At 38.4% G+C, this 11,893-nt stretch overlaps 1 protein-coding gene across 5 annotated transcripts in view; it reads right to left on the bottom strand.

Moving 5' to 3' along the window:
- The window catches only part of PTPN13 (protein tyrosine phosphatase, non-receptor type 13 (APO-1/CD95 (Fas)-associated phosphatase)), a 226,789-nt gene that overhangs the window by 5,529 nt on the left and 209,367 nt on the right, over positions 1 to 11,893 (bottom strand). For all 5 annotated transcript variants that reach the window (XM_011951790.1, XM_011951791.1, XM_011951792.1 and 2 more), the window contains 3 exons: positions 5,961 to 6,109; positions 4,454 to 4,544; positions 1,942 to 2,279 (listed from right to left, as the gene is read on the bottom strand). In XM_011951790.1, coding sequence (XP_011807180.1) covers positions 1,942 to 2,279; positions 4,454 to 4,544; positions 5,961 to 6,109 — 578 coding nt within the window. The remainder of the gene's footprint in view (positions 1 to 1,941; positions 2,280 to 4,453; positions 4,545 to 5,960; positions 6,110 to 11,893) is intronic.

The raw sequence follows: 11,893 nt of genomic DNA, 5'->3' as shown, positions 1-11,893 counted from the left end.
TTCTTTCTTTCTTTCTTTCTTTCTTTCTTTCTTTCTTTCTTTCTTTCTTTCTTTCTTTCTTTCTTTCTTTTTCTTTCTTTCTTTCTTTCTTCCTTTCTTTCCTTTCTTTTCTTTCTTTCTTATCTTGAGATAGGGTCTCACTCTGTCACCCAGGCTGGAGTGCAGTGGTACAATCTCGGTTCACTTCAACCTCTGCCTCCCAGGTTCAAGCAATTCTCCTGCCTCAGCCTCCAGAGTAGCTGGGATTACAGGCCCACGTTGCCACATCCAGCTAATTTTTGTATTTTTAGTAGACATGGGGTTTCACCACGTTGTGTCAGGCTACTCTTGAATTCCTGACCTCAACTGATCCACCCACCTTGGCCTCCCAAAGTATTGAGATTTGGGAAGCGTGAGCCACTGTGCCCGGCCACAATTAATTCTTAATATTCTATTGTGCTGTCAAATTTTGGCTTGTCTATAGGACCAGATCAAAGGAAAAGTGGAAGAAACTAAATGGCTCCATTAAGAAAAACATGGAAGGCCTCTATCAAGGTTGCTAGAGCCACATTTGAAATACGGATAAAAACTACTTTTTGGGAACCCTAAAAACAAATTACATTTTGATATGGATAACAACCTTTTTTGGTGACCCCATTCCAAATGCACCTCAGATAAAAGTCAGAGTCACTGCAACCCTACCTAATCTGGCCCTGTTTCCTCTTAGACCTCACCTCCTCCTCTTTTTCCCCATGGTCACTTTTCTCAAGCCAAATGATTCTCTGTGGCTTTAAATACAGTGTGCACAGTTTGGTCTCAGGACTTTTGTACTGGCTCTTTCTGACTGGAATGGTTTTCTCCTCAGATATTCCCTCCATGGCTCACTCAACTCATTCACATTTTTCCTCAAATGCCATTTTCTCATGCCTTCCCTGGCTGCTTGTTGAAAATTATGACATACTTCTCATTCTCCCCCAACCAATTGTCCTTCTCTGTTTTATTTTTTCCCACAGCACTATCAGGACTGGTATTTCTTCTTCAAAATGTAAGCTCCATGAGGTTAGAAATTTTTTTGTGTGTGTTGCTAACTGCCAAATCTCTATAAAGGGGTTGAGTTCTATAAAAATGTGTGGATTAAGTGGATAAATCACTTGTAGAATATTGAACAACTGTGCTAACCTAAGTAATAGGTAAGCTAGTGTAAATCAATAAAAAATCATGAATCAAAAATTATGAAAGAAATTCTCAGGCTACATTTACATGACACCAATAGAACTTAACTGATACGATATGCTTTGTTTCTATAAAAGTAAAATCACTGTTTCCTTAAGATAGTTAAATCTCTATGGGAAACATTACTCACACCTAGCTGGGATACTGTGCACAGGGGTGTAGTAAGGTGAGGGAGAACACAGAGTGAGGAAACAGTAGCAGCTTTACTTCAGGTACTGCCACTTATCTAATTCAAGCTATACTGATCCAGTGGTTAGGTAACTGCAGTATGAATGATCTGAATAACAGTTGCTTATGCTAAAATTATCCATGTATTCCTAAATATGTTAAGTTGCCTTTATGAGGGAATATTTTCTACTTACAGATTTTAAAAATAGTTTTAATGAGTCTACTTAGAGGTCTGACCATAAAAACACAAGTTTCCAACATGCAACTTCTGAGCCATTTTGTGCTATCACCAAGGATGATCATCATATTAAAAGTCCTGCGTTTTCATTTTCATTTTAGTACAGCACATACTGGAGGAACCTGGCAGAATTCATGAAGACGGTCACATTTAAACTTATACTACATAAAGAGAAAATAGCTAGCATTAGTTCCATTGCATGGGAACTAGGAAGTCACTGTCTTTTATCTAGAAATAACATTGGTGCAATCATGGAAAGAGTCCAGGCTTGGATTACAACTAGGAGATACACCTTGCAATATGGAAAGATTTAATTCACTTACCTGAATATCTTCAAGGGTCATTGCCCTCATCACAAAGCCCTTCAGCTGCTGCATTCTCACAAGAGCCAGTCGAAGTCTGTTGCTGACCATTGTTGTTTTGCCTAGGATGTTGGGCCAATAGCGCTGGCATTTGATTTTTTCTCCTTCTACTTCTTGAGTCATCATGGCTATCACTGTGGATTTTTGCTCCCAAATCATCTGCCAGAAGTCTCCAACAGTTGAAGGCAGTGGTCCTTGGCAGGCAATGTAAACGAACTCTTCCTTCCCAACTGGTATCTTAATGAAGCTGGCATTGATATAGCCACCTTCATCTCCAAGAGGCACTCTTGTAGCATCATCTGTGAATTTTCCACAACAAAACACAGCCATCCATATCATGCATTTTAAACAAGAGTCTTACAAATTGCATGAGTCAAAAGTCATGAGAAATCCTCATAGTCATAGATGAAATCACTAACGTATTTTAACAGAAGTATATTTTAAAATTGTAGCACAGCCAAATTATTTTATATTTATTCTTTTTGCTCATGTTACAAGTATCTCTAAGGTGTCAGTTTAGTGAGTTTCTGACATATGAAATTTGGTATTATTTACATAGATTTAGTTGAAATTAAAATTAGTAAGTTAATAAATGCATTTAGAATTGCCTAATAAGTAACTAGAGAAACAAAGAAAAAGAACTGGTACTTCTGCATGATTATTTTAATGATGATGACAATAATAATAATAGCACTGAAAGGCAACGCCAAAAAATTTTTCATAGAACAAAATTTAGTATTACAATAACACTATTAAAGTATATATTGCAAACGTTATTGGCATAACCAACTCTCACTCACCTAATAAAATTATATTCTTAGCAGCCAAAACAATAAATTAACACAATAAATAAAATAACAGATCATTTTATTCTCCAGGCATAAAGGCCCTTATCTTTGTTTTATTATAATTTCATATAGTTACAATGTAATTTTTTAAACCAGGCTGCCCCAGTGAAAAGTATGTATAAGCTATCATTCACTGAGGTTGTATTGTCCAAGATTTATCTAAGAGAATAAATTTACATGTATTACATACCTTAGAAGTTATTTCTATTTCTATTTCAAATATCCATAAATTTAACTGGTAATTCCTGTGATTACCAAACTAAAACCTTTTAATGATAGGTTTCAAAATCCCCTACCATTTGCTCTTTTCACTTGACTTCTATCTCTTAGTCCATACTGGTCATTTGTTTTGTGGGAACAAATCCACTCATTAGTTTTGGATTTATGGCTTGTCCTATTCTGATTTTGAGATATTCAACTGGTCATTATGCTGTCTAAAATAACTCCCATACACTTTATGCCAAACAAAGATCTGATCCACTTTTTAAAGGTTGTCTAAGATTCATTTTTTACATGAAGCTTTCCAAAATGAATTTGTATTTTCTATCTAGGTTAGAAAAATACAATTGCATTATTACTTATCACGTGACTTGTCACTATTGAGTTTGTTTATTATTTATCTTTAGATTTATGGTTTCTTGGTAAAGATAGGGTCAGTGTGTCATATGTTATAATTCAAAGTGCTAACATATATACATGTGGCTGGTAATTATAAGAATTTTCTAGAGGTATTTTGGCACATATATTCATACATAATTTAAAAAAAATCACAGTGTGATTTTTTTTACACGTGATTTTTACATGGGTAAAAATGACTGCTTTTCTTTTTTCTTTTTCTTTTTGAGATGGAGTCTTACTCTATTGCCCAGGCTGGAGTGCAGTGGCATGATCTCGGCTTGCTGCAACCTCCACCTCCCGGGTTCAAGCGATTTTCCTGTCTCAGCCTCCCAAGCAGCTGGGATTATAAGCATGAACCACCACTCCGGCTAATTCCTGTATTTTACAGTAGAGATGAGGTTTCACCATGTTGGCCAGGCTGGTCTTGAATTTTTGATCTCAAGTGATCTGTTTCCCTCGGCCTCCCCCAAAGTGCTGGAATTACAGGTGTGAGCCACTGCACTGGGCCAAAATGATTGTTTTTATTCCCTTCTGGTATCTGAAATGTCTAATATAGGCTGGTAGTACCACTGTAGTCATATGCATGTACACAGCAATTCATTACTATAGATATTTCTCTAAACTAAAAATGAGAATAAATTGATGGTGGTTGTGATAAATGAATCCAACCAAGAAAATCCTCATCCAGAAGCCAGTTCCTACTTTTAAAAAGATTTTAAAATTAATGATTTGGCATCACTGACTAATTTCAAATACTGTATACTAGTAAAAATTCAGGACTATTCTAACAAATATTTCAGGTTCCTCTAACTGATTTTCAGAATATGTACGTAATTTAAAAGGGAATTCACACGGAATATTTCAATGTATTTTTTACTGATATAAATCTGTGAATGTATGTGTATGCACATGGTTATGTGAGAGATAGGTAAGTTAAACACAAAAAATTTTAATCCATTCAAATTATACTGATCACATATTAAATTTGAAGCCAAACTGGAACTTACAGGGAAGTATATTTTTATATCTGTTCTTCCTTCTGTTTTCCTTGGTTTGCCCAATTAGACATTGATCCAAAGGTTTTAATTCTTGAAGATTCTGTAAGCAAAAAATGGAAATAAATTTGTTGAGATAAGCAGTAAATTCAGTAATAACTGCAAATACTTTAAATGTGTAGGGTGCAAAATTGGTTGATGAGGGCTGATTCTAGTGTTAAATACAGATGTCCTAAATAAGCCTAAAGTTAACAGTGATTTAAGTCAGCATTGAAATAATATTGTTACAAATATCTTCAATTGAACATGTTGCAGTCAACTTTATGAGACAGAACTTTGTGTCTTAATTTTTAACTTCTGTTTAAAAGTGTTTATATTTTAGAAAAAAATACAATTTAAAAAACCCAACTCTGCCACAATGATGAGCTAGAGCACAATTTATTGACAGTATTGTCTGTGAGGGTTATAGAATATTCCATGTGGGGTGTTGTTGTGGTCAGATAGTCCTAGGTTCTAAAGTCAATTCTTGCTCACTTTTCATTCATTCACTCATTCAAAAAATATAATTGCATGCCCACTATATGCAAGGTACTGTAATAAGTGATGGGAATACAGTGGGTGAGCAAGAAGATAAGATTTTGGCTCTCCTGGCCTTTACAGCTTATTGGGAGAAAGACACAATAAAGAATTAAACAAATATTGTAGTATATGTCTTGAAGAAACCAATAAGCTGCTGTGGTAGATAAATCCTTATAAACACTACTTTAGAAGGGTTGTAATGGAAGTTTTCCGATGGTGACATTTAAATCTAAGAACTTAAAGAAGAAATCATTCCATAGCATGGTAATGAGGAGAGGAAAATACCTTAATTACTGAGCCTCAGTTTCACAGTCTATAATGGAATTAATATTTTGAGGAATATATACAAAGCAACAAGCACATAGCAGAAGCTCTTATTAAAGTTAACTCCTTTTAGTGGCTACAAAGCTTAGGAACTAGGCAAATAAGCAGATGGTTTGAGGAAGAGGGGCAAGGTCAACCTCAAAACCACTCTCTTTTCTAGTGGTAAATATGGACGGTGCCATGAGACCACAGGAGCTAGGGCTCTGAGCCATTGCTGCTTTGAACTAGGACACACATTCTTGGAGCTGTATTCAGTTAGAACCTGCTGTTAATGATGAAACACGTCTACAATACACTAATTATAAAGTTTAGTGGATGGCTGAAATTTATACTTGGCCTTTGTTTTTTTTTTTCTTCTAACATTTTTACCTTAACTATGAGGCAGGAAGGATAATCTTCAGGGAAATGTATCAAGTTCCAAGTAGTTAACGTTTTAAATCACTATTATTGGAATCCCAATCAGAAAAATTAATTTTCTGCTAGATGTGGTAAGGTGGTGCTTTTAGAGTTGGAAAATTTTCAAAATTTCTTCTCATCTTGGGCTAGTAAAGATACATTTTCCTTACAAATTAAATGCATACACCTTGGGAGAGAATCATTGGCAGAAGCCACTTACCTCCAGCTCCTTAGAAGGAATTCCTTGATCTAGCAAACCTCGCAGGACTCGAATGACTGATTTTAAGTTGGCCCCCGTGTATTTACCAGAGGGAAGCACTTTGACGACAGGGAGTACAGCGAGCTCCTCGTTTGTCAGAAAGGAATGATCTAATAGGAAGACAGCAATTTACAAACAGTTCCTCCAGAACAGATTTAACTAAGTGAACTAATTTCAGCCTATGTTCACCTCATCTTACAAAAGGGAAAGTCTATTTATTTATTTAGAGATAGAATCTTGTTCTATCTCTTTATGAGACAGAACTTTGTGTCTTAATTTTTAACTTCTGTTTAAAAGTGTTCATATTTTAGAAAAAAATACAATTTAAAAAACCCAACTCTGCCACAATGATGAGCTAGAGCACAATTTATTGACAGTATTGTCTGTGAGGGTTATAGAACATTCCATGTGGGGTGTTGTTGTGGTCAGATAGTCCTAGGTTCTAAAGTCAATTCTAAAGTCAAATGTCGCCTAGGATGGAGTACAGTTCTGTAATCACAGCTCACTGCAGCCTTGATCTCCCAGGCTCAAGGGATCCTCCTGCCTCAGTCTCCCAAGTAGCTGGGACCACAGTCATGCACCACTCTGTGCCTGGCTAATTTTTAAATATTTTTGAAGAGATGGGGTCTCCCTATGTTGTCCAAGCTGGTCTTGAACTCCTGGCCTCAAGTGATCCTCCTGTCTCGGCTTCCCCAAGTGCTGGGACAAGAGACGTGAGCCACTGCACCTGGCTAGGAAGGTCTTTATGTTATGTTATTTTATTTATTTTATATATTTATATATGTGTGCGCATATATACACGTAATAAATATATATGTATATATGTGTATATATATAAATATGTGTGTGTGTGTGTGTGTGTGTGTGTATGTATAACCACTCCACCTGGCTAGGAAAGTCTTTATTTTATTTGATTTATTTTATACACACACATACACACGGTCTGATTTTGTAGCCCAGGCTGGAGTGCAATGGCACAATCACAGCTCAATGCAGCTTCAACCACCTGGCTCAGGTTGTCCTCCCACCTCAGCCTTCCTGGTAGCTGGGACTACAGGTAAGCACCACCATGCCTGGGTAATTTTTTGTATTTTTTTTGTAGAGATAGGGTTTTGCCATGTTACCCAAGCTGGTCCTGAACTCCTGGGCTCAAGCGATCCGCCCACCTCGGCCTCCCAAAGTGCTGGGATTCCAGGCATGAGCCATTGTGCCTGGCCAGGAAAGTCTTTAAATACGCAACAACTAATAATATTTCCCCCGGAACAGATTTAATTAACAAATGAACTAATTTCAGCCCATTCTTACCTCGTCATACAAAAGGGAAAGTCTTTAAATATGAGAGAATAAATAAGGTAATAGAATTAATAGGTAGGCTGATAACTACAATTAACACAGGGAAGTCTGCCCTAGCACACTCTCACACCCAACTTTTAAGGAGATACCTCACTGAAGTTCAGAAGTGTTTAAGGTTCTCGGCTCTCATTTATTTACAGTTTCTAAAGGAGTTTATGTTGTTTCTTTTTGCTTCTCTTGACTTAAATGGCACTTTTTAAACATTTTTGATAAGGGATTTATCATGGGCAGCCTGGGGACAGCTTGTTTCTTTTCCCTGCAAAACCAGCCATAAAAAGGTAATTGTACTTAGTTCTCAGAATTTCAGAAACAACATAATAGGTAGGCAATTTTTTAAAAGAAGTATTCTAGATAACAGTAAATGGGATTCTTTCAACAACAGAACTCTGTTACAGTAAGAGAAGATGAATTTTTCTGAAGAATCCCAAACTTCACAATATTCTCTATTTTATGCTTCCCTGACTCCTTACACACATCATACAGACACACACACTAACATCTTGATCTCATATATAGAGAAAGGTTTTATAAATGATGGGAAAAGATGAAAAAATCATAGCACATCAAACAAATACAAAGTTGGTATGTGTTAAGACTAACAGAAATTATTTTAAAAAACAAACTTTTAGTTAAATAAATACCTTTAAATTGTTACAAGAGAGTCAATGGAACCATCATTTTAGCAGGTAATTGAGAATTATAATGACAATATCCTTTGCTTCAGTACTTTTACTCTAAAATGTGACCATAAGTAAAACATATGTATATACATTCTTTTTATGAACAGTTTGATTGCAGAAAACCAAACGTATTTTAGATATTTCTTAGCCTAGTTTTTCTTAAACTGGGCTCTGCTGACCCATGGAGGCAAGTATTTCTACATAAGCATTTAAAAATTTTGTTTTAATTTCAAGATAATATAAAAAGCACATTCTAGATCACCTGAATAACCAACTCATAACTAAACACTGAATTATTTCAGTGCCTTGAGTTGCAATGTGTTGCTCACCCTGGCACCAGTAGAGAATGATAATCTAAAATAACGGCATTAAATGTTATTCAAACTGTTCCATAAACATTCTCAGTGCTTCTTATGTTCTCAAATTTGAGAAATGCTGTCCTAAAGCTTTACAAGTATGCTTAGCTGTAACTGAAATTCTAATCTGCATAGCATATGCAGCTTAAACTGTTACCCGCTCCCTCCCCACCCAAAAAACCCCAGGAACTCATTACAAAAAATTACCAAATTTAGTTCTATTACTACTTTTCATTTAAACTAACTTCTAAGAACATGGGGAAAGTAAGAGAGACACATCAGAAATTCCTTACTATGGGAGATTACTCTAGGAACACTGATTTCTCTCTTCACCATCTATCCTTGGCACTCAGGGCCAGTTATCCCTGGTGTTTGATAGCTTTCTCCATGCAAATAAAGAATTCCCTTGAGTTCTTTGGGAGTTGAGTCAACAATCATAGAAGAGCTATGAGTCTGATTTAGTACCTGCTGTATGGAAATTATTTATAATTGAAGGCAACCGTTATCCTAGAAAAAGCGAAGGGAAACTTCTTGCTATAGATTGCACAAGTGTAGCTTTAATTATGTCAATCAGCTGACTAAAGCATTTTCATGATGCAGCTAAGATACAGGCAACAATGATGCTGGCACTGTGAGGGATACAAAACTAAAGACACCTCAAAAAGGTTAACATTTAGCTGGGGCAGAGTTTGGCTGGGAATACAAAATTTACTCATACGAAATAACAACTCTTACAGAACTACGTGTCAATGCAACAGGAACTTAAAGGCTGGGTGGATGAGCAAGGGCTACAGTGCTGGACATGCATGTTGTACATATACCAACAGTCTAGCCAAGTCAAGAAAGTGTTAATTAAACTGTTAATATCATTCATTCTTTCTTTTTTTCTTTTCTTTTTTTTTGAGACAACCTCTTGCTCTATCGCCCAGGCTGGAGTGCAGTGACACAATCTTGGTTCACTGCAACCTCTGCCTCCTGGGTTCAAGCAATTCTCCTGTCTCAGCCTCCTGAGTAGCTGGGTGCCCGCCACCATGACCAGCTAATTTTTGTATTTTTAGAAGAGACGGGGTTTTGCCTGTTGGTCAGGCTGGTCGAACTCCCGACCTCAGGTGATCAGCCTGCTTCGGCCTTCCAAAGTGCTAGGGTTATAGGCGTGGGCCAGCACACCCAGCCTAAACTGTTAATTTCTTTAAAAAAAAAACTAAGACTTTGCTTTGAATGACAAAACCATGTTCTTTCATTATAGTAACACTTCCTGATATGAAATAAGAGGAATGAAACACTGGATAGAATTTCATTTCTCTATTGGCTCAGTAATAACATGCAAAGGCAGTAATAGTGAAACAGACCAATGTATTCCCGATCATAAAAGATAAGGTTGGGATTCTAGGATAATAATAATTATTGGCCAGGTGCGGTGGCTCATGCCTGTAATCCCAGCACTTTGGGAGGCCCAGGTGGGTGGATTACCTGAGGTCAGGAGTTACAGACCAGCCTGGCCAACATGGTGAGACCCCATCTCTACTAAAAAGAGAAAAAAATAGCCAGGCATGGTGGCACGCACCTGTAATCCCAGCTACTCGGGAGGCTGAGGCAGGAGAATTGCTGGAATTCAGGAGATAGAGGTTGCAGTGAGCTAAGATTGTGCCACTGTATTCACTAGCTTGGGCGACAGAGCAAGATTCTGTCTCAAAAAAAAAAAAAAAAAAAAAAGGTGCCCCTTGACTTCTTCTTCCAGAATGGCAAATTACCACTTCATATTTCCACTTATAGTATGTATACATGGTCAAACTGAGGGGGCGTGCCCAAGATGGCCAAATAGGAACAGCTCCAGCCTCCAGCTCCCAGCGTGAGTGACACAGAAGATGGGTGATTTCTGCATTTTCAACTGAGGTACCGGGTTCATCTCACTGGGGAGTGCTGGACAATCAGTGCTGGTCAGCTGGTGCAGCCCGACCAGCGAGAGCTGAAGCAGGGTGAGGCATCGCCTCACCTGGGAAGCACAAGGGGAAAGGGAATCCCTTTTCCTAGCCAAGGGAAACTGAGACACACAACACCTGGAAAATTGGGTAACTCCCACCCTAATATTGCACTTTACCAAGGGTCTTGGTAAATGGCACACCAGGAGATTATATCCCACACCTGGCCTAGAGGGTCCCACACCCATGGAGCCTCCCTCATTGCTAGCACAGCAGTCGGAGATCTAACTGCAAGGCAGCAGGGAGGCTGCGGGAGGGGCACCCGCCATTGCTGAGGCTTATATAGGTAAACAAAGCTGCCCGGAAGCTCGAACTGGGTGGAGCCCACCGCAGCTCAAGGAGGCCTGCCTGCCTCTGTAGACTCCTCCTCTGGGGACAGGGCATAGCTAAACAAAAAGCAGCAGAAACCTCGGCAGAGGTAAATGCCCCTGTCTGATAACTTTGAAGAGAGCAGTGGATCTCCCAGCACGGAGGCTGAGATCTGAGAACGGACAGAATGCCTGCACAAGTGGGTCCCTGACCCCTAAGTAGCCTAAGTAGCCTGACTGGGAGACATCCCCCACTAGGTGCAGACCTACACCTCACACCTCACACAGCGGGGTACACCCCTGAGATGAAGCTTCCAGAGCAAGAATCAGACAGCAACACTCGTTGTTCAGCAACATTCTATCTTCTGCAGCCTCCGCTGCTGATACCCAGGCAAACAGGGTCTGGAGTGGACCTCAAGCAAACTCCAACAGACCTACAGCTGAGGGTCCTGACTGTTAGAAAGAAAACTAACAAACAGAAAGGACACCCACATCAAATCCCCATCAGTACATCACCATCATCAAAGACCAAAGGCAGATAAAACCAAAAGATGGGGAAAAGCAGTGCAGAAAAGCTGGAAATTCAAAAAATCAGAGTGCATCTCCCCCTCCAAAAGAACGTAGCTCATCGCCAGCAATGGAACAAAGCTGGAAGGAGAATGACTTTGATGAGTTGAGAGAAGAAGGCTTCAGTCGATCAAACTTCTTAGACCTAAAGGAGGAACTACATAACCAGTGCAAAGAAACTAAAAATCTTGAAAAAAGAATGGATGAATGGATAACTAGAATAATCAATGCAGAGAAGACCTTAAAAGAACTGATAGAGATAAAAAGCATAACATGAAAACTACGTGACAAATGCACAAGCTTCAGTAACCGACTCGATCAACTGGAAGAAAGAGTATCAGCGATTGAAGATCAAATGAATGAAATGAAGTGAGAAGAGAAGCATGGAGAAAAAAGAGTAAAAAGAAGTGAACGAAGCCTCCAAAAAGTAAGGGATTATGTAAAAAGATCAAATCTACGTCTGATTGGTGTGCCTAAAAGTGAGGGGGAAAATGGAACCAAGTTGGAAAACACTCTTCAGGATATCATCCAGGAGAACTTCCCCAACCTAGTAAGGCAGGCCAACATTCAAATTCAGGAAATACAGAGAATGCCACAACGATACTCCTCGAGAAGAGCAACTCCAAGACACATAATTGTCAGATTCACCAA

Source organism: Colobus angolensis, unplaced genomic scaffold (genome assembly GCF_000951035.1).
Source record: "Colobus angolensis palliatus isolate OR3802 unplaced genomic scaffold, Cang.pa_1.0 Scaffold328, whole genome shotgun sequence".
Classification (NCBI taxonomy): domain Eukaryota; kingdom Metazoa; phylum Chordata; class Mammalia; order Primates; family Cercopithecidae; genus Colobus; species Colobus angolensis.
Note: the sequence above shows the minus strand (reverse complement) of the source record. Positions and strands in the feature narration are given on the sequence as shown.